The sequence below is a fragment of the Microtus oregoni genome, unplaced genomic scaffold (assembly GCF_018167655.1).
Source record: "Microtus oregoni isolate MIOR12 unplaced genomic scaffold, Mior012 000175F_ref0000477, whole genome shotgun sequence".
Classification (NCBI taxonomy): domain Eukaryota; kingdom Metazoa; phylum Chordata; class Mammalia; order Rodentia; family Cricetidae; genus Microtus; species Microtus oregoni.
The window spans coordinates 488,952-513,193 of record NW_024544831.1 but is presented as its reverse complement, the minus strand read 5'-3'; the positions used below and the strand labels follow the sequence as shown (position 1 = coordinate 513,193).

The window sequence follows — 24,242 nt, the reverse complement described above, 5'->3', positions numbered from 1 at the left end:
ACAGAATGGATAGGAAAACAGGATCCATTCTTCTACTGTGTTCAAAAAACACACCTCAACCTCAAAGACAGACATTAATTACCTCAGAGAAAAGGGCTGGGAAAAAGAATTTCCAATAAAATGGACCTAAGAAGCAAGCTGGTGTAACTATCCTAATATCTAACAAAGTAGACTTCAAACTAAAATCAATCAAAAGAGATGAAGAAAGACATTTCACATTCATCACAGGAAAAAATCCATCAAGAGGAGGAGATATCAATTCTGAACATCTATGCCCCAAATACAAGAGGAACTACATATGTAAAAGAAGCATTATTAAAGCTTAAACCTCACATCAAACTCCACACACTAATAGTGGGAGACTTCAACAATGGACCGGTCTGCTAGATAAAAGTTTAACAGAGAAATAAGAGAACAGATGTCATGACTCAAATGGAATTAACAGGCATCTTTCCATCGGACATAAAAAAATATACCTTCTTCTCAGCACCTCATGGAACTTTCTCAAAAACTGACCACATACTCTGTCACAAAGCAAACCTCAAAAGATGCAAAAAAAAAAAAAAAAGGAATAACCCCCTGTATCTTATCAGACTACCATGGCTTAAAGTTAGAACTCAACAATACAAAATACAGAAAGTCTACAATCTCATGGAAACTGAACAACACTCAACCTAAACACCACTGGGAAAAGGAAGAAATAAAGATCAACTCAAAAATCAGTAGCCCTACTATACACAAATGACAAAAGGGCCGAGAAAGAAAGAAAGAAATCAGAGAAACATCACCTTTCACAATAGCCATAAATAACAAAATATCTTGGGATAATGCTAACCAAAGAAGTGAAAGACCTGTATGAAAAGAACTTTAAGTGTTTGAAGAAAGAAATTGAAGAAGATATCAGAAAATGGAAAGATCTCTGATGTGGGATTCCCCTCTGTATGCTGTGAATACAATTGGTTAATGAATAAAGAATCTGTCTTGGCCTGTGATAGGAAAGAGAAGAGCCAGGTGGGGAAAACTAAACTGAATGCTGGGAAAAAGAAGGCGGAGTCAGGACACCATGTAGCCGCCTTTGGGAACAGAGGCAGGATGGAAACTTGTCTGTAAGCCACAGCCACATGGCGATACACAGATTAATAGAAATGGGTTAAATTAAGATGTATGTTAATTGGTGAGTTAGCCAATAAGAAGCTAAAGTGAATGGGCCAAACAGTGATTTAATTAATCCAGTTTCTGTGTGGATATTTCAGGGCTGAGCAGCCGGAAACAAAAAAGCAGCCCCCTACTACAGATCTCCCAAGCTCTTGGATAGGTAGGATCAACATAATAAAAATGGCAATGGCAATCTTACCAAAAGCAATCTATAGATTCAATGTAATCCCCATCAAAATCCCAACACAATTCTTCATAGACCTAGAAAGAAAAATACTCAACTTCATATGGGAAAAACAAAAAAAACCCAGGAGAGCCAAACAACTCTGTACAAGAAAGGAACCAATGGAGGCATCATCATACTCATGCTCTAAAATAGAGTTATAGTAATGAAAAATGCTTGGTATTGGCATAAAAACAGATAGGTGGACCAATGGAATCTATCAAAGATCCTTATATTAATCCACACACATATGAACAACTGATTTTTGACAAAGAAACTAAAATTATCAATGGAAAAAAAGAAAGCATCTTCAACAAATGGTGCTGGCATAACTGGATATCAACATGTAGAAGAATGCAAATAGATTCATATCTATCCCCATGCACAAAACTCAAGTCCAAATGGATCAAAGACCTCAACATAAATCCAGCCACACTGAACCTCACTGAAGAGAAAGTGGGAAGTAGCCTTGAACACATGGGCACAGGAGACCTCTTCCTAAATATAACACCAGTAGCACAGACACTGAGAGCAACAATTAATAAATGGGACCCCCTGAAACTGAGAAGCTTTTGTAAGGCAAAGAAAACAGTCACTGAGACAAAACGGCAGCCTAGAGAAGGGAAAAGATCTTCACTAACCCCATATCAGAGGTCTTATCTCCAATACATATATCAAGAAACTAGACATTGAAATACCAAATAATTCAATTAAAAATGAAGTACAAAACTAAACAGAGATTTCTCAACAGAAGAATCTCAAATGGCCAAAAGACACTTATGCAATTGCTTAACATCCTTAGCCATCAGGAAAATGCAAACCAAAATGACTCTACACCAGTCAGAATGGCTAAGATAAAAAAGACTGAGGATAGCTTATGCTGTAGAGGATGTGGAGAAAGGGGAATACTCTTCCACTGTTGTACAGACACTTTGGAAATCAGTATGGCCGTTTCTCAGAAAGTTTGGAATCAATCTACCTCAAGACCCAGCAATACCACTTTTGGGCATATACCCAAAGGATGCAGACCCATACAACAAGGACATTTGCACATCTATGTTCATAGCAGCATTTTTCCTAATAGTCAGAACCTGAAACAACCTAGATACCCCTCAACCAAAGAATGGATAAAGAAAATGTGGTACATTTACACAATGGAGTTCTACTCAGTGGTAAAAAAAAAACAGTATCTTGAAATTGCATGCAAATGTATGACACTAGGAAAAAAAAAACCATTGTGAGGTAACCCAAATCCAGAAAGACAAACATGGTATGTCCTCACTTACTCCTAAGTGGATATTAGATGTAAAGCAAAAGATAACTAGCCTGTACTCCATGACCCCAGCTTCCAGAAGACAAAAAAAATCCCCTGTGGAAGGGGAAATAGACAAGGTCTGAGAAAATTGCGAGTGTGGAAGGGGCAAAAGGGGAAGGAGAAGGAGAAGGAGAACATGAGGAAACTGGATGGTTGAGATGGGGGAAAGACAGAGAGGGAGAACAAGGAAAGAGATACCTTGATTGTGGGAGCCATTATGGGGCTAGTGTAAAACCTGGCAGGAAATTTCCAGGAATCTACAAGGATGACCCTAGGTAAGACCCTAAGCAATAGTGGTGAAGGTCCCTGAAATAGCCTTGCAATATAGTCAGATTGATTACTACCTTAATTGCCATCAAAGAACCTTCATCTAACAACTGATGGAAGTAGATGCAGAGATCCACAGTTAAGAACTGGGCTGAGCTTTTGGAGACTAGTCCAAGAGAGGAAGGAGTGATAATATGAGCAAAGAGGTCAAGACCACGTTGGGGATACTCATAAGAACAACTGACCTGAGGTAGTGGGAAATCAATGATCTGGACTGACAGCGAGGGACCCCGCATAGGACCAAACTAGGCCCTCTGAATGTAGGTAACAGATGTGTAGTTGGGCAGTCTTTGCGGCCACTGGCAATGGGATCAGAATTTATCCCTTCTGCTTGAACTGGCTTTTTGGAGCCCATTCATTTTGGAGGGATACCTTGATTAACCTAAATTATAGAGGGGAGGGCTTTGGTTCTGCCTCAATGTGATGTCAGACTTTGTTGACTCCCCATGGGAAGTGTTACCCTCTCTGAGGAGTGGATAGGGGGGATGGGGAAAAGGTGGAGGAAGGGAGGGAGTGGGACTGGCATAGGTATGTAAAATAAGAAAAGATCATTTAAAAATAAATTAACTAATAAAAATAAATTGGAAAGAAGTCAAGGTATATTTATTTTCAGATGATACGGTTCTACGTTAAAGACCTTAAAGATGCCACCAGAAACCCCCTACTGCTGATAAATACATTCAGCAAAGTAGCAAGACATAAAATTAACATATAAAAATTGGTAGTCTTCCTATATACAAATGACAAACATACTGAGAAAGAATTCAGAGAAAATAGTACTTCTCACAATTGCCTCAAAAAAACAGCTTGGAGCAAATCAACTAAAGAAATGAAATCTTGTACAATGAAAACGTTAAGACACTGAAAAGAAAAACTTTTCAGAACACCAGAAGATGCAAATGTTTCCCACATTCATGGATTGGCAGAAAATTGTGCAAACAGTCATCCTGTCACAAAGCAAGCTTGGTGTGGGGTGGGGTAGGGGGTAGGGGTGAGGCTGGAGAGATGGCTCAGAGGTTAAGAGCACTGGCTGCTCTTCCAGAGGTCCTGAGTTCAATTCCCAGCAACAACATGGTGGCTCACAACCATCTATAATACTGCCTGAAGCCCTCTTCTGGCCTGCAGGCATACATGCAGACAGCACTTGTCCCTAAAAAAATATAAATAATTTTTTAAAAAAATACAAGCTACTGATTCAACACAATCCTCATCCAAATTCCAATACAATTCTTCACAAAAATTGAAAAAACAATCTTAAATTTCATAAGGAAACAAAAGTTCCAGGATAGCCAAAAAGTCCTGAATAACAACAGCAAAAGCTAGAGATATTACCATCCCAGATTTCAAATCATGTTGCAGAGCTATAGCAATGAAAACAGCATGGTACTGACATGAAAAACAGATTTGTTGATCAACAGAATACAATTTTGGACTCATAAACGAACCTGAGTTCTGACAAAGAATCCAATAGTACTCAGAAAAGCCAGCAGTCCAACTAGATGTACATGTAGAAGAATGAAATTTGATTTTCATCTTTCACCCTGAACAAAAAGTCAACTCCAAATGGACCTACAACCTTAACATAAGACCTGATACCTTGACACTGACAGAGTAGATAGTAGGGAGTATGTTTGAACTCTCTGGTATAGGAAAGGACTTTGTGAACAAGACCATGATAGCACAGGCATTAAGACCAAAAATTAATAAGTGGGACCTCATGAAACTAAACTTTTTGAACAGCAAAGGATACAATCAAGTGAAGAGGCAGCCTACAGAATGGGAAGAAATCTTATCAGAGTTATATCTGTGTCAGTTTGATTGAGAATGTCCTATATTTACACATGTTTGACTATTTCCCAACTGGTAAATTGTTGGGAAAGATTAGGAGGTGTGGCTTTTTTAGGGGAGGTATATCATGGGGGTGGGCTTTGAGGTTTCAACAGATTCATGCCATGCCTCGTGCATTCTCAGCCTCCTGCTTGCAGTTTTAGATGTGGCCTCCCAGCTGTTCCTTGATGCTCCACCATCAAGGACACTAACCCCAATTAAACCTTCTCTTTGTAATTTGCATTGGTTATGGTGTTTTATCACAGCAATAGAAAAGTAATTAACACAGCATCTAACAGAGGGTTATTATTTAGAACATATAAAAACAAAAAAATAAACATGAAAACAACTCAATTAAAAGATGAAATGTAAATGGCTAAAAACTTTAAAATGTTAAACATCTTTAGCCATTAGACAAATGCAAATTAAAACTGCTCTTCCAATGGAGAGATGGCTCAAGGATTAAGAGTACTGGCTATTCTTCCAGAGGATCTGGGTTCGATTTCCCAGTACCCACATGGCAGCTCACAACCATCTGTTTCAGGGGAGCCAAGGCACTCTTCTGACTTCTATAGGCACCATGTACACATATATGGTGAATACACGCAGGCAAAACACTCATCCACATCACACTAAAGAAATATTTAAAATAAAAACAAAACAAAACTTAGGCCAGGTGGCAGTGATGCATGCCTTTAATTCCAGCATTTGGCAGAGACAAGTAAATCTCTGTGAGTTCGAGGCCAGCCTGGTCTAAGTTCTTAAACATCGAGGGCTACATAAGGAAATCCTGTCTCAATGAACAAAGAAACAAAAAATCACAAATGCTGGTGTAGATGTGGGGAAAAGTGACACTTATTCAATGCTGTTAGGAATGTAAACTGGTAAAGCCATCATAGTCCCTAAGTGATAAAAAAAAAAGAGCCTTATAACTATGGCTCTGGGCTTAGGTAGTAAATGAGATGACCAAAAGGCAAGAAAGATAGTCTCGTTGTAAAGTACTTGCTATGCAAGCAAGTGAACTTGAGTTCAACTCCTTGCTACAAAAAGCCAGCCAGACATGTGTCTGTAATTCCTGGAGAGGCAATGACACAAAGACCTTTGGGTCTTGTTGGTCAACCCAATCTAGTCAAAGTCTTTACCTACATGTTCACTGAGAGACCTTGTCTCAAAACCTCAATAGGGAAACAATAATAAAAACAATGAGAAAAGAACATATACAAATCAATAAGAAAAAATTTGAAAAGAAAAATAGTTGAAAAAATAGATTGTTTATAGAAAATGAACAAATAGGATCAGCATATATATAAAACAAAGAATCAAACAAAAACACTACTTTAACAACAGAATTAAAATGGTTGATAATATCAACAGCTGATAAGACTGTATAGAAAAGGGCATTTCTCATACACTATTTATAAGCTGATCCTTTTGAAGCACAGTTTGACCCTATCAATATGTATCTCATATACAATCTTTAATCCAACAAGTTTTACTATCTTAGACGACATTTATTGGACATAAAAAATTATTGTAAGGATTTTGTATGCAATAAAAATCCTTAAGAACTTAAAATGTCAATCAAATAAGGACTTGATTAAACAAACATATAATGCTAAAGAATAGTTTGCAGCAAGCAAGCCTCTATGAATTAATGAAGCAGATCTCCATGTACTGATGTTGAAAGATAGCCAAACTGGGGCTGGAGAGATGGTTTAGTGGTTAAGAGCATTGGCTGCTCTTCCAGAGAAACCAAGTTCAATCCCCAGCACCCACATGGCAGCTCACAGCTATCTGTAACTCCTGTTCCAGGGGATCTGATGCCCTCATACAGACATACCTGCAGGCAAAACACCAATGTACATAAAAATAAAAAAAAGAAAGGTAGCCAAACTGTAGAGCTACACACTTTAAACAAATACTCTGTCTACATATATCTACATGTAAGTTATATGAACAAAACAAAAGGAAACTGGACTCAGAAAGAAGAGTATCAGGCCTAAGGAATTTTGTTTTGCTCTAGTGTTTTAGTCTCAAAGAAAATTAATTATATCTATATAAATTCTATATAATTTTTAAAATAATAAAAGAAAAATCCATACTATTGTTATCTACATTATATAAACCAGTGCTTTATTTACTACACTACTCCAAAAAAATCATCCTTTTAATGACTCATCATTTTAGGACTTGTTTCTTAAATATGCAAAGTTTAAAGAAGGCCATTTTAGTTTTCCATCAATACTTGAAGGGAACTGATTCCAGAATGTCCTCCCTCACCAACCCAAACCCATGTGAGTTTAAGTTCCTTATATAAAATGGTATGGTATTCGCATATGCTCTATATGCCCTTCATCGTGTATACTTCCAATGTAAATAATTATACAAGTTAGAAGAAAATAGAAAGAAATGCATCTGTACATGTTCAGTATAGATGTAATTTTTCTATGTATTTTTGATTTGTAGATAAAACCATGGATGTAAAATGCTCAGCTATAGAGAATTGATGGTATATACCGTCACAAAAAAACGAACTGGTTAACATAGAACATTAACAATACAGATGGTGACAGTCAAATAAGGAAGAGAGGAAAAGAGTTAACTAGAGTGAAAGATGAATAGTACCAAACCAGATGACAGCTAAATATAAGAGAACTAACTATACTATATTTGAGGACTTCCCATGATTAAGTCACTAAGGGCCTAGTGTGCAAAGTAAGTATAATTTCTAATTCTTACAACAACCTAATCCCCATTTTACACAAGAAAACATGTCTCAGAAAAAGGTCACATCTAACTTAAGGTAAGCTCTGTGTTCACTACAGGCTGTCTTCTCTTGGAGTTAGGACTGGGACTGGGCTAAAGGGAACTCTTTCAATCTAGCCCCATATGCTAACACATTCTTACTATACTCAGCATCCTTGAAGCATGCTCCCAAGCTGTCTTGCTCATCGAGACTGGCATTCTCTTCCTCCTCGCTTTCGTTTCTCCAGTATGCTGGCCTCTTGATGGGCCGCTTCCCTGGGGTACGCTGGGAAGCGGGACTGTTAGATGCAGTGCCCAGCCCACTGCTGGAGCTCCCACTGCTTCGGTCTTGCCCCCCGGTCCACCAAGCCTGCAGGCTGGAGGTAGCTGGTGAGGATGATGAGGACTGCAGGTTGGCCATACACAACATGCCCTGGATGGCCTCTTGAGTGCTGGGGGAGGCTGGGGCCTCACTGTAAAGGACAGAGGAGAAACACTGGGGAAGTTATTCTAGTCAGAAGAAACTGGTTGTAAGAACACTCAGGGAGGAAGAACCACTACGGCAATTAAGGTGTTACAAAGGCAAGAACCATCCATGGTTAAGAATGAAGATAATATTAAAAACTATTTTCATGAAAAGCTAGTTTTGCTTCAAGTCTCCCTGAAGACAAGCAATGAAGGTAGATAAAATCTATTTTTCATATATGCTACATTACTTCCTTTTTTATTAACAATTCTTTCTATGACTCTCCCTGGCCCATTTTCAATGTACTTAAAGTTGATTTTTCTTCAAATCTACATATCCTGTCACTGCCAGATCTGAAGATTACCAGGATAGTTTTTGCATCCATATTATTCTTTCAGCTAAATGCCCGTGTTAATTGTCTGTTTACTTGGTTCAGTAAGTTGCGCATGGTGGTATATCCCTGTAATACCAGAACTCACTTGGAGGGAAGGCAGAAGGACTAGAAGTTCTAGACCAGCCTAAGCTAAATAAAGAGACCCTGTCTCAAAAACCCAAAACAAACAAAAGTGCTCAATAAGTGCCCTAGCCATTTGGGTGGTACTCTTTGATAGTTTGGAAAATGGAGATTACTCACGTGAGGGCAGCATAGTCAGGTCCCCCCACCTGCCTGCTGGCCTTAAGTAGATCAAGAATTCCACCAGCTCCACTCCCATTCCCAAGCTTGCTGTCAACCCCTTCCACCATGTCCTCATCTGTTGTATAGTCCTCCTGTTAAGGAAAGAGCATACTGCTTCAATTGTACAGGGCAGGTCTGGTAAGTTTCCAATACAAGGTTGACAGTGTAACGTCTAATATCCTAAATGAACACCATTTATTATGCAGAACATTTTTCCTTTTATTTTAATCTTTACAGCATCTTTGTAAAAGCACTTTAACTCTTATTTGACAGGTGAGCAATGTAGGGATCAATGAAGTAAAACAGTCGGTGAAAGAACATATCATAAACTTCATGGGCAGAGGCAGGCGGATCTCTGTGAGTTCGAGACCAGCCTGGTCTACAGAGCTAGTTCCAGGACAGGCTCCAAAACCACAGAGAAACCCTTGTCTCGAAAAAACAAAACAAAACAAAACAAAGAAAAAAAAACAAAACTTCAAATCAGATAGATACGCTCCTTGTTAAGTGATACTTAACTATTTTTTATTTATTAAAAAATTTTTAAAAATTTAAATAAATAAATGGAGGCATTTATTGGCTGGTCACAATAGCGTTCAATTTAATTTATTGTAGTACTGGATTTGAACCCAGTGCTTTACACATGCTAAGCAAGTGCTCTACAGTGAAGAATATCCCCAGCCTGCATGCAATCTTTTATTTTGCAAATATTTCAGAAATTAAATGTATAATTATCTTTGTACCTTGACTAGATACACGACATGTTCCTACCTCAATGTCAAACTCAACTTCTCCAGGTTCACGAATACGGTTGGGGTCAGAGCAAGGCTTTGCTCGGGGCAACTTCCGGGGAAATTCTAAAACACAATGCAATATATTAGTAGGAGGCTAAGATTATGATGTCTGAGCCAAACACTCAAATGAAAGAAGAATGTAATTTTTGTCAGGTATGGTGGCATACGCCTTTAATCCCAGCACTTGGGAGACAAGAGGCAGGAAGATCTCTGACTTCAAGACCAGCGTGATCGACAGGAAGTTCCAGGATAGCCAGGGCTAAACAGAGAAACCCTGTCTCAAAAAAAAAAAAACCACCCAAAACAAAGAAAACCCCATAAATAAATTAATAGATGGGTGTAAATTAATAATGGGTGGTTTTTGAAGTAATAACCACCAACAAACAATTCAGAGAGATGAGGCACATTAGAGCCTGGTAAATCAGAAAGCCAACAAGCTCAAACCAAAAACAAATGTGACATGGCAGGCAGGGCAGGAAAGAAATAGAACAGAAACATACTTGATCTTATGATCAGGCTCGCCTTTTCCTTTCCCAGTCTCTCATCAATCTGCAGCTCATCATCTGAATCCAAGTTAAATTCACCTCCCATGACTTGTCCTGCTACCAGCCTTGCACTGTCTACCTTCTTTGCAATTTTGGCTCTCCGAGACTTGGATATGCTCTTTACCCTCTTGGTACTACAAAAACAAAGAAATGAACATAAAATGAGTCATGTCAGATATTATCATGGTAGGGCTAAAAGTATGGATCAATGGTAGAATGCATGCTTAACATATGCAAATCTCTGGCCTCAGTCCCTACTCATGGCTTTCCCCAAAAGGCAAAATTTCCCTAAGTGTTTATACAGTATAATCATCAAAATCTACCATTTATTTTTGTAAAAAAAAGACATATATGAGTACTGTATTTACATAATTTCTACTGTATGGTAGAGATTCCCACCCTCCCCAGTTCCTCCCATGTACCCCTACTCCCTGTCAAATTCATAACCTCTTCTTGTCACTTATGTGTTGCAATAACATATATATATGGATATGGATGTGTGTGTGTGTGTTGTGTGTACATATACATGTAAATATAACCTACTGAGTTCATTTAGTACTGTTTGTATGTTTATATATTTTGGGCTGAACAGATGTGACTGGATAACCTATTAGGTGCCTTATTCCTGGAGAAGATTGACTTTCCCTTGCCTGTAGCTCTTCACCTAGGCATGAGACTTTGTGAGATTGCCACTGTTCATGTTGGTATGACAACTGCGGTGGCCACTGTGCATGTCTTGTTTAGAGGATTGTATTAAGAATAGATTCTCAAAAATTATTAGCCAGGCAGTGGCAGAGCATGTCTTTAATCCTAGCACTCTGGAGGCAGAGGCGGGTGAATCACTGCAAGTTCAAGGTCAACCTGGTCTACAGAATGAGTTCCAGGACAGCCAAAGCTATATACAAAGAGAAATCCTGTCTCAAAATACTAAAAAAAATTATAAATATAAATGATCAACTGTTCTTAGAACCAACAAATACATTGTGTATGTACATGATACTGTCAAAGAATAAATGATTTTTAAAAACTTGACATGTAAAGGAAGGACCTAAAATAGAAAACACCTCTTAAAAAACACTGAAGGACTTAAACTACTCAGTTTCAAAACTTATGATAAATTGAGGCACTATAAGATCGGCATAAGAATAGACATATACACTGGCACACAGTTGCACACCTTTAATCCTAATACCATGAAGGCAAAGGCAGGCAGATCTCTGTGAGTTTGAGGCCTGCTTGGTCTATGTAACAAGATCCAGGGCATCCAGAGTTATAAAGTAAGACATTGTCTGCTGGGCAGTGGTGGCACATGCCTTTAAACCCAGCACTTGAGAGGCTGAGGCAGATCTCTGTGAGTTCAAGGACAGCCTGGATCACAAAGCAAGTTCCAGGACAGCCAGGGCTACACAGTGAAACCTTGACTCAAAAAATAAATAAATAAAAACAAAAACAAGAAACAAAACAACAACAACAATAAAAAATGTCAAGGTAAAAATAGTGGCACAAGACTGTAATTTCAGTACTTAGTGACTGAGGGCAGGAGGAAGAGTACAAGACCAGCCTAAGCTACATAGCAAGATCCTGTCTCAAAATAAAAAGAAACAAAGAAAAGAGGAAGAGAGTAATGTCAAACATTAAAAACTATTTGCAAATCATTTATCTAGTAAAGATTTGTACCCAAAACATTTAAAGAACTCTTAGATTCAGTAATTAAAGTAATTTCAAAGCAATCAAAAGATCCAAATACATTTTTCTCCAAAGATAAGATACAAATGACCACAATGAGACACACAAAAATATATTTTAATCACTAGGTAAACCATACTGAGTCAGATATGGTGGGACATACCTATCATCCCAGTACTCCAGAAGCTAAGGCAGGAGGATAATGAATTTGAGGTTAGCCTAGGCTACAAAGAAAGACTCTATGTCCAAAAAATCTTCTGATTAGTTTTGATAACATGGATACATCTGTAGCAGGAAATTATGCCATGTGAAACAAGCCATACAGAAAAAAATGTATGATCTGACTTTTATATGGAATCTTAAAAAAAACTCAGAAATTTCAATTAGAGTACAGTGATGGTTATGAAGGATAAAGTGAGTTGGGAGAGATATTGGTTAAGAGGTATAAGGCTGCAAAACTACATAGAAAGAGTATGTTCTAGAGGTCTTATTGAATATTTAATCAACAATATTGCCCTGCACACTTGAATCTTTCTAATTCTATAAATAAATGTGTTAATTATTTTGAGGTTAGTAATAATTTCACAATATAGGTGTATTATAAAACATTACACTGTACCCATTCACTATAAAAATTTGGGGATTAAGGATGTAGCTCAGTCGTACAGTACTTTGTTTAGTATGCATGAAGCTCTGGGTTTCACCCCAACAGCTAAAAACAAAACAAAACAAAACATTCCCACAACCTTTATTTAAAAACAATATACAGGACTGGACAGGTGGCTCAGCAGTTAAGAGCAGCTGCTATTCTTGTAGAGGACCTGAGTTTGAATAGCAGCACCCATGCCAGGTAACTCATAACTCTAGCTCCTAGGGATCAGATGCCCTCTTCTGGGTCTACAGATACCTGCACATATACAGACACATGCACAAGAAAAATATAAAAAGAAATGTACAATGAACCTAGCATGGTAGTACACTTCTGTACTCCTAGGATCTGGGAGGTGGAGGTAGAAGAATTAGGAGCTGAAGGCCAGTTTCAGCTATAGCATGACTTTGGGGCCTGCATGAAAACAAAGAGATTCTGTCTCAAAAATATTTTAAAATGACAGAAACAACGACCAAACCACACATAACTAGAAAACAATGAAGTGCATGCATCATCAAACAAACCACATCTCTTAACTCTAAAACCAAGTGTCAAGTGATTCATACAAAATACACAGGAGAGCCAGGTAGTGTTTAATACCACAGGTGCAGGCAGATGTCTGAGTTCAAGGCCAGCCAGCCTGGTCTACAGAGCAAGTTCTAAGACGGTCAAGGCTACACAGAGAAACCCTGTCTCGAAAAACCAAAAACCAACCAAAGAAAGAAACAAAAAATAAACAAAATCCACAGGAGATAGAACTTTATGATTGCTGGTCTACAATGTAAAATGACACACACATACACTTCGGTATAATTTTCAGCCATTTCTTGAATCCAAAATACACATCCACATAAAAACTTGTACATGGGACTGGGGAAATGATTCAGTAGGGATTCAGATTCCCAGAACCTGTGTAAACACCAACAGGACCTGTAATGGCCAACCTGTAATTCCCAGATGCAGGGAACATAGACAGGGAAATTTCCAGAGCAAGCTGGCTAGCCAGAAGCTGAAAAGGAGAGCTTCCAGTTAAATAAGAGATCTTACCTCAGTACAAAATGTGAAGAGTCACTGAAGAAGCCATCTGATATTGTTAAGCTTCCACATGTGAATGTGCACAAACATGCACATGTACACATAACACACACATACATATGCAAAACCAAAACTTTTTAACATAATGTTCAAAGCATTATTATTCATCATTGATTCTAGCTCAAAGTAGAAGCAATCCAAATGATTATAAAATAGTGAATAAACAAAATGTGTTATATCCAGAAAAAGGAATATTATTCAACAAATGAACCAAGTAATAATGGTTCTTTGCTGTATTATAAATAAATCTCACTAAGTGAAAGAAGTCAGAATATGATTTCATTTATATGAAATGTCTAAAAAAAGCAAATCCATAGAGATAAATATATTAGTAGTGATAAAGATAGTTTTAGCCTAGAATAAGAAGGATAAGAAATATTCTAAAATTGAACTATGATAACTGGATTAGTCTGTAAACTTACTAAAATCCACTTAATTACATACTTGAGCAAGTTAATTTATAGCATGCAAACTACTAATAAGTATTATCTTTAAGAGTTCTTTTTATAGAAGCTCAGAAACTGGAAAGAATAAAAAGGAAATAGAGAAGAGATCAATCAATAGACATAATGTTATTATTGTCTCATCAAATGAGTAACTTTTGGTATTCTGTGGTATAACAGGATGAATATAATTAACAATAACGCCTTATATATCTCAAAGTAGTACAGAATGTGCTCAAAAATTTTAGAACATTGCCAAGTTAGTCACTACCCAATATTACATTGTACCTCATAAATATATACAAATACTCTATGTTAATAAAAATACACAGATACATGCAAGGCATGGTGGCACACTCCTTTAATCCGAGCAATTGGGAGGCAGAGGCAGGTAGATCTCTGTGAGTTCAAGGCCAGCCCAGTCTACACAGGGAGTCCTAGGCCAGCAGGATAATGAGAATCTGTGTGTGAGTATGTGTGTGTGTGTCTGTCTTTCTGTCTCTCTGTAACATATGTGTATATGCATATATATTTATACAAATAATATATGCAAGACATATGCAAAGGGAATGGAAAACACATTTAGATTATTTAGGAAAGTAATTTAGATTATCCTGTTAACACATGGTAAATGATTTTAAAAAGCAAAAGGAAATGTTTCTAGTAAATCAGAACATTCATATATTTAGCAAATAGCTATTTGGCCAAAATGTCTCTCAGTGAATTAGTTCTTATTAGATTGACCTACTTTCTAGCTCATAGAGTTAATGTTAATAGAGAGTCTGTCACACAGCAAAGACTCAATAATGACAAATAGTATAATTAAACTCTCTGGTTCACAGTTTTCACATGTATAAAATGGAAGCAATAAACTTACATTGAGAACTATAAGGATTAAATAAAATAATGTATATAAACAGCTAAGATAGTCTGACACATAGCAGCTACTCAATAATATCTATTTATCATCTAATTTTCTGGTTTTTAATCATGAAAAATTTAAACACATACAAAAATTTAAATATATAATAACCCCCACATATCTGTCATACTGCTGAATTTTAAGATTTCTGATATACAGCCAATCTTATTTCATCTACACATTACTGCAATATATTCAATTTGGAAAAGATATACTTTATTCACAAATATTTCAATGGTCTCTCAGTCCATTTAATAACACCTTCTGGCAGCTGCAGCAGGTTAACGGAAATAGCACAGGTATAAGACTAGGGAGGGCACAGAGATCTCTTATACTGTGTCCTCCTAGTCATTATAATTGATCATGTAAGACTCAACAATTGTCCTCCTCAAGAGACCTGCCAGCTCTGAAAACAGGCAGAGTTCAACATTCTCTTCAATATTACTCTTTAACTAATGTATTATCACATTATGGGCAGCTCTGCTGCTTTAAGATTCTACTCTTTTCTCTTATTTTCTAGTCTAGTAGACCCACGCTCCATTCTTTTTAATTCTTTAATACATGGGCTCTATTCTAAAGAAACGCTATAATTTATTTAACCTATGCTGTTGAACATCTAAATAATTTCAGGCACATATTACAAGGACACAGGATGCACTGAAAATTTCTTCTTATACATAGGTACAAAGAATCTCCATAAACTGAATTCTTATGCATTAAATTATAAAAGCGTATTTTATAAAGTATGTTCTTGAGCTAGCACAATGGCACAGCAAGTAAAGGTCCTAGGTACACAAAGCCTGACAAAGTGAGTTTGATTACCTAAACTCACATCAAAAGGAAAGAAAGGATTCCCAAAAAGTTGTCCTTTGACCATCGCACCCATGTCATGGTATCCCTGTATGCACTGCCCTTGACCCCTACCCCTCCATACACAAATAGTGAATAAAAATTAACCAAAAAGCCCCTATGTTCTTTTGTTTGTTTTTCAAGACAGGGAGGGTTTCTCTGTGTAACAGTCCTAGCTATCCCGGAACTAGCTCTTGTGGACTGGCCTCAAACTCAGAGATCCACCTGCCTCTGCCTCCCAAGTACGGAGATTAAAGGCATGTACCATCACCAGACGGCTTAGCCCCTATGTTCTGTTGTTATTTATTTTTATTTTATGTATATTAATGTTTGGCCTGCAGGTATGTATGTGGATCACACATGAGCCTGGTTCCCACGGAGATCAGAAGAGGATATCAGATTCCCTGGAATGGGAATTATGGATGATTGTCAACTACCATGTGGGTACTGGAAATAGAACTGGGGTTCTCTGTAAGAGTATTAAGTGTGGACCGTCTCTGTGGCGCCAGAGGGACTGGTCTATTGGGAGCTCACCAAGGCCAGCTGGACTGGAACTGAAAAAGCATGGGATAAAACCGGACTCTCTGAACAATGAGGACTGATGAGAAGCCAAAGACAATGGCACTGGGGTTTGATCCTACTTCATGTTCTGGCTTTGTGGGAGCCTAGCAAGTTTGGATGCTCACCTTCCTAGACCTAGATGGAGGGGGGAGGACCTTGGACTTTCCACCTGACTGCTCTTAGGTCTGGAGAGGGAGGGGGAAAGGAGTGGGGGGAGGGGGAGTGGAGTGGGAGGAAGGGGAGGGAAATGGGAGGATGGGAGGAGGCAGAAATTCTTTTTTCCAAGAAAAAAAAAAGAATAAAATGTGGCTCTTTAAGAACAAAAAAAAAAAAGAGTAATAAGTGTGCTCTTAACAGCTGAGCCATCTCTCCAACCCAAACCCCTGTGCTCTTAACCTGTATACTCACTACCACTAATTATTTTTACTAGTAGTTCTACCATAATAATTTGCTAAAATTAGACCTCTCGCCCATCCACCATAACTCCTGAACAAAGTAAATATCTATTAACAGTTGGATATTAGTCTAAATACTGTTCTTCCCTCACCCATGTCCCAACCTCCATGTCTACATGTTAATTGTCACTGGCAAGCTCAGTTATCTCTGTGTTTCCTTTACCCATCTTACCTGCCATTGGCCATCAGCAGGGCCAGTGGGTTCTCACTGCCATCAAGGTCCATGTCTGGTGAGTCATCTGATTCATTCAAGCAGGTACCCGTGATGTTGAACTGTAGAAGGAGGAGGCTCAGTTGTCACCAGTCTGAGACTCCCAGGTAAATCAAGATGGCCAGTTCCCTCTGGTTTTACTGCAAAACTGTCAAAAACCCTCTGAACCAAGGCCTTCTGATATGCTTGTCCCCAACCCCCACCTCCAACAATTACAGGAGTAGGAGGTTGAGAATATATAGTTTGCTTGGGGAAAACATATTAGCTTGTGAAACATATACCCTAAAAAAAGAAGAGGGTACCATTATTAGATACCCACAGAGGGCAACATAATATTGAGACAAAGTGAAACCCTGAAGGAAGAGATAAGGACCTGTTCAAGATTCTAACTCTATAAATAACATTCTCAGATCTCATTTCCCATCTTAATATACCAAGATTCAACTCAAGTGTCATGTACCTGGAAAAGAGCTCCTGAGCCTTACTTAGATAGAATCAACCCCCTTCTGTGTCTCAAAATCCCATATATACCCTTGCTTGTGGCATCCACACTTTATTTCATTCATTTGTTTTTATGCCTTTCTTATTAGCCTATTAGCCTTTTGAGTTCCATCCACAGCACCTATCACAGTGCCCAGCACAGAAAATGTCTCAATAAATACCTGTTAAGTGAGTGGAACTGGTAGCCAAACACCAGGGACCCTAACAGATGAAAACAGAACAGGATAGCCTGCTCTTTTGAAATACTGCTCTTCCAAGGGACCCAAAAGGGTTGGGCTGAACCCATGGGTCAGCACCCACCTTTGCTTTCTGGGAAGAGCCTGTCTTCAGTGCCTGATGACTGTATGGGTCCATGAGATTATAGCTCAACTGGCCAGCAGGCCCCAAGGCTGAACTCTCCTTGCCCTTTCGCTCTGCCTTCTTGAAGATATTCTTGGACTTCAGGCCTTTCTTCTTTGAACCACTTTTGGAAGGCAGTGACAGCCTGGACATGGATACTGAAGTGGAATGGGCTGGCCTGGTTAAGGGGATGGAGCCGGCTGGGAAGATCCTCTGCAGCCCAAAGATATTGCTCGTCTTCCCAACGTTCTGTTGGAAGATGTCCTACAAGAGTATTAGTACACGAGGGGGTTAGAGCTTACTCAAGGGTTCTCTCTATGGTAAGAGCAGAGGTCTGTTCCCAGCACTAATGGTACTGCCATAACTGAAGTGGCTTACACAGGTGCTCCACATATGCACACCCCTGGCTTCTATACAGTGAGTCATCATAAATTTATTGGGTGGCATTTCTTTACCCAGCCATTGACAAGTAAAGAGAAGACGAGCAAAGAAAAAGCCCAACATTACTGTCAAAACTGGAGGGAAAAGACTCCAAGATTAGCTGACACAAAATAAAAAATAATCAAGCACTTATCTGTGTGGTTCAAACTCTATGGACTATAGGGCTTTTGAAGAAAAATCTTAGTCTCAATTTTGGTACCAGCTATCCCTGTGACCTTGGCAAAGTTATCTGATCGAACAAGCTCTAGAGCTTGTTTGCTTAGCTATATAATTAAATGTCAATACTGAAAAGGTGTTTTTCAAAGATGTTCTGTGGTTTCTTTGAGCATCCTGGGAGAAATCTTGGGGACTGGTGGTATGTGGAAGGCAGATGAGAGGAACAAGGGGAGCTCTAGGTCTATGACCTTTATCCTATTCAAAGCAGCTATGCTTTGATTTATTATATAAATTGGCTTCCATACAAAATCTTATTTGGACAAAAAAGGATTCCATTATTTTAAAATGTTAGAAAACTAATGAACAAGTTATGTTGGATCCCATGAGTTTTGTTCTAGCCAGCCCAATGTTCTGCATGTACAAAATTGGGTTAAGAACTGGAAACAAAGCCGGGCGGTGGTGGCGCACGCCTTTAATCCCAGCACTCGGGAGGCAGAGGCAGGCGGATCTCTGTGAGTTCGAGGCCAGCCTGGTCTACAAGAGCTAGTGCCAGGACAGGCTCCAAAGCTACAGAGAAACCCTGTCTCGAAAAACTAAAAAAAAAAAAAAAAAAAAAGAACTGGAAACAATATAGTCCTTTGACTGACTCCTGAAAGGTTTTAGAAGGTGAAATGGAGAAAAATGAGGTAGGATGTAGATACTGTAGACTATGCTGTAGATAGTACAACATGCTACAAGTAGTGAGGCCAGAAGTGCAACTTCTAGAAGCAAACCACCCTGTAGCATGAATACACATACATGCACAATAAAAGAAAAACAAGAAGAGAAGGGGAAAGAAAGAAGGGAGGGAAAGACAGACACACAGACATCTCTTAGGCACTAAATACAATTGTACAGATCCTAACACAACTTCAACATCCTCAAGTCCAATTTTCCTCTGGTGCCTCTGCTACTTCACCAGCCCACACTGAGTTTTCTCTTTGCTACAAAGTCTATTAATAACAAGACTCATATTTATTGAGTAATTACTCTGCCAGGCACTGTGCGAGGAGCTCTATATTACCTCTCAATTCTACCAAAGATCTGAAAGGTTGGTAGAGTTATTCCTTACTTTAGAGATCAGAAAACCGAGACTCTGAAAGGCTCTTAAGTGAAAGAATAGGAATCAGAACCCAAGCTTATCTGAGTTTCTTACTACTCTGTTTCCTGCCTCATGGTATATGCCACCTGTTGAAACATTCCTTTTTAATCATTTTCAACCTGAGGTTGTCATTTTGTAGAATTCAGAGACAGAAACAAAATATTAAAAGGAACAACTACAACTATGGTTCACCATTAGAAATTATGTGCCAACTGCATGTCAAGCACTATATGTTCAATTCACATTACCTTATTAACAACCTTAAGTAGCTATCATTATTCTCATTTAGAGATAAGGCAATTGAATTTCAGAGAGATTAACTGCATCTGTGAGTTTGTGGACAGGCACTACATCATTCATGTATCCCAGGAAACTAGCCCAGAGTGTGGCATGCACAAGATTATTTAAATGAACGACTAAACAAATAAATAAGGCCCTTGATAAGAGTCTTCCCATTCTTTCCCTGGGCTTTACACCAACTACAAAGTCCTGACCTGCTACTTGAGTCTCCAGCCCTTCCCAAATGCCTTCCTTCCTCCCAAGCTTCTTACTTCAACCAAGCGGATCTCCCTAGCCAGATCTTTAATGAGCTGCACAGTCCGCACTGTCTCCGGGATTTCATCCTCATGGTCTGGTAGAGCCTGTCAAATAAGAAGCATAAGACAACTGATTTCTTGTAAACATGCTAAGGGCATGCAATGAAGAAAGGACAGTCTTTTCAATAACTGATAGGAAACCAATTAGATACTGGACATCTATAGGCAAAACAAAAACAAAACTTTAATACATTCCTTGAAATAAACACAGAGAATTACACACCTAAATTTAGAACTTAAAAATATAAACCCTATATAACCAATGAGAAATTTTTTTGTGAACTTTTGTTAAGCAACTAATTCTTCAGACACAAAAAACATTAACTATAAAATATCAATAAAATGGACTTATAAAAGACAAAAACCTGTCTGAAAAAACCTCTTTTATTTTGGGACAAACTAAAGACTGAAAGAAAACTTTTGTAGAACATATATCTGAGCATAGAGGTATACGCCTATAATTCCAGTGTTTAGGAGGTTGAGGCAGAGGATTCCAAGTTTGAAGCCATGTTGGACTATATAGTGAAAATATGTCTAAAAGAAAGAAAACCCACACATATCTGGTAAAAGACGGCATCAAGAAGTGTCAAGAATTAAGATATAAACTTAGCCCACACCTCTCAAGAAGACAAGGACATTAGGGAGATCAACTGGGACAAACCAACTTGGGAGAAGAGAGCTCAGTATCTGCAGCTACCTGTCCATAGCTAGCTAGCTCAATAGTACCTCTGAGAGATAACTGCTAGTTGTGTGTATTCTGTTTGTTATTTTTTTCAGTACTGAGATTTAGATTTTTATATAGATATCAAGCTTTTCATTGTTATTTCTTCTACTATTGTTCATTTTGTTTCTGTATTTAGTAGGCAGAAGATAAAACAATTTCCCAGGACTTTATTTCGCATGGCTCAATTCTTTCTCCACTCAACAGTTAATTAATCTGGAATTTGAGGGTGAGGCTATATAGGGCAATGAGAACCCATGTAACCCAGCTGAATAACTTTAATGGTTCCCTCCCTTCCAGGCTAGGATGGGTACTGGAGGGAAGGGAACAAGTGTTTCTTCCCATGTAAATCATCTGTACTTCAAAGAAGAATTTTTCCATGAGCATGTCTGTGTTCCTTAAAAGTATCCTACTCTCCTCTAGCTCCTTTTGGCCATGCTATTTGGAGCCATTCCTTGATTCCTGGATTCATTTTGACTCAGTGTATAAATACTTAAGAACTACTCACTCACTTTCTTTTGGTGTTCCTGGAAGAGTCAGTCTGAAGTATATTTCATAGGAAGGATCAGAAATAACACTAAAGGTAGCCACACTGGAGGAGGATGGAAAAACAGAACTATAGGCTAAAAGCAAGGTGTACTAAGATCAGGGAACAAGAGAAAGCACAAAACACTAAGTTCAAAAGTATCAGGGAATTGTTGGCAACATAAAATGAAGACATTTCACAGGCTAAACCTTCAATGTCTGAAACCATCCCCTTAGATCACTATATGGAAGAAGACCATAGAGAATATGAAACCTGTATTGATATTTCTTCTATATTTTGCATTTCTTTTTTGACTCTATGAAACAAATTTTCTCAAATACAGTTTGATTAAGCATTTCTCCTCTCCTAATACTTCCCAGATCCTACCCACCCAACTTTGTTCCTTTTCTCTCTTTAAAACAAACAAACAAAATACCCAACAAGAAACACACACAGAAAAGCACACACACACAAAAATCCCAGAAATCAACATGGACTCCCACCTCTAGCCAATATAAGCTATCTGCAATTGACATATGCTGACAAAGGATAAATCAGTTTTCCCCAATGTAGTTGATCTGGGTATATAAACCACACCTCAGGGCAGAGTAATTGGCCAACACACACACACACACACACACACACACAAAAAAAACCCTCATTGTTATTTTGCATTTCTTAAGGTTGAAATTTTTTCAATGAACATTTGGAAAATAATATATTTGCATGGTTCAAAGAATAAAAGCCTCATTAGTACCCTGTCCCTAGCAACCCTCATTCTACCCTCTCCCATAGGTAACTATTTTTTCACTAGCTTCTGTTTCTCTACAGATTATGTCTTTAGGCAAATACGAACATACACAAACACAATTCTTGTATCTTCCTTTTTTACATAAATGGATGCTTCTATATATGATTCTGTACCTTCATTTGACAAATTCTGGAGATCTTTCCAAAACAGTATACAGAGAACTTAAGAAAGATAATAAAAATTATCTTTTATAGCTATTTTATACTCAGTTGGATAGATGAATATTGGTATGTTTCTTAAAAGACATTTTTGCAGTACGTATCAAGAGCCTTACATTTTTTTGTTCATATACTTTGATCCAGTCATTGATCTTTCAGGAAACTATCCTGAAGGAATTAACAAGAGATAAGGGCTAAGACTGACACAAACATATTTATTGTATGATTCATTGTAACTACAATCCTCCAAATAAGGAAAAAAGTAGAAAGCAACTATAAACAAATAATTAGATAGAGAGCATATTCCTGAAAAAGAATAGCAGGCAGCAATTAAGTATTTATGAAAACTTGAGTAACACAAAAAATAGAATAAATAATGCAATACCAATTATTGAGCCCAGGGATAGAAGGTGCAAAACATGCAGTGCTGCAGAACTGACATCTAGTGCCCTCAAAAAATGTGCACACAGTACGCTGGAGATGGCTCAGCAGTTAAGGGCACTGGCTGCTCTTCTAGAGGAGATAGGTTCAAATCCTAACACCCATAAAAAGCCTACAACTCCAGTTTCAGGGGATCTGACACTCTCTTCTGACCTCTGCAGGCACTGTGTACATGCTGTGCACTTAAGTTCGGACAAAATACCCATACACATAAAATAAAATGGAAAAAATGTAATGCACACAAAAGATCAAAAGGAAATACAACTAAATGTTAATAATTATTTTAAGCTAAAATTATAGGTGACATTCTTCTTCTTTACGAACTTTTGCATGTTTCCAATTTTGAAATATATATATATATATACACACACACGCACACATATATATAGTATTTGTTAAAATCAGAAATAAAGGCTCCTAGCCCAGTATTTCATTCTAATCCAGGAGCCTACTTGACTCTTTGATTCCTTATGTCTCCCCAAACATCTATCAATATCTAGTCTTTATAGAAGAAAGAATTACTGAGTAGGTGTAGAAACAAGCATATTTACTTCTTTCCTTGTCCAGGCTCTAAAGGCCAAGTTCAGAGCTTTACCACCATGGACCAAGTAGGAGGCAGGGTGTCTCCTGTTCTCTCGCAAACCTAAAGTAGGGGGAAAAAAAGAAAATGAATGTCAATGCAGCCATTCAGAGGGATGAAGGACTTGTTACCCTTGTCAGACAAAGAAAATGCTAAAGATTCTGGGTACACCTTCAGCTCTGTTACACCAATAGTGTTCAGGCACTGAGAACTTACTAAACACTAGTTTAATCCTGACATGCACTTTATAAGCAATGTTCATTTTATAGTTCAGGAAACTAAAGGTCTGAGCAGTCTTGATCAAAGATATACACATAGCAGGTGCCAGAGCACAGACTAAAAAGATTTATCTATTTGAATATGAGGCTATATTCATTCTATTAAATTAGTCTGCCTTTTAGGTCTTAAACTGTCTTTGCTCTGCCTTACTTCATAAGGAGGCTATTAACAGCCAGCTTTAGGCTTTATAGAATAGGTAAATGAGCCATTAGTCATTCCACATTTGAACACTTATATGCCACTATGATTCCATTTATATAATATTCTTCAAATGACAAAATTATAGGGGTGGAAAACAGACTAGCAGTTTTCAAAAGTTATGGATGATGTAAGGGGAGAGAGTGTGAATGGTTGTAGCACTTTTTTAGATCATAATAGTCACTTTCCATTTTAATTTTTAGTTAATATACAAAAATACAAAGAGGTTTCACTGTGACATTTTTATACATATAATTCAGTATATTTTATTCATTTTCTTCTTTATTCTTTATTATTATTGTTGTTGTTGTTGTTTTGAGACAGGGTTTCTCTGTAGCTTTGGAGCCTGTCCGGGTCTCGAACTCACAGAGATCTGCCTGCCTCTGCCTCCTGAGTGCTCGGATTAAAGGTGT

General features: G+C 38.0%; 1 protein-coding gene across 5 annotated transcripts in view; it reads right to left on the bottom strand.

Annotated features, from left to right (window-relative positions):
• LOC121445328 (histone lysine demethylase PHF8) overlaps window positions 1-24,242 on the bottom strand; it is a 96,939-nt gene that overhangs the window by 32,476 nt on the left and 40,221 nt on the right. For 4 of the 5 annotated variants that reach the window (XM_041647404.1, XM_041647401.1, XM_041647405.1 and 1 more), the window contains exons 11-18: window positions 23,324-23,415; window positions 20,071-20,160; window positions 17,743-18,045; window positions 16,903-17,003; window positions 10,026-10,204; window positions 9,503-9,588; window positions 8,693-8,826; window positions 7,755-8,065 (exon numbers count right to left, since the gene is read on the bottom strand). In XM_041647404.1, the coding sequence (XP_041503338.1) occupies window positions 7,755-8,065; window positions 8,693-8,826; window positions 9,503-9,588; window positions 10,026-10,204; window positions 16,903-17,003; window positions 17,743-18,045; window positions 20,071-20,160; window positions 23,324-23,415 (1,296 nt within the window). The remainder of the gene's footprint in view (window positions 1-7,754; window positions 8,066-8,692; window positions 8,827-9,502; window positions 9,589-10,025; window positions 10,205-16,902; window positions 17,004-17,742; window positions 18,046-20,070; window positions 20,161-23,323; window positions 23,416-24,242) is intronic. The other variant, XM_041647406.1, reaches the window with a different exon arrangement.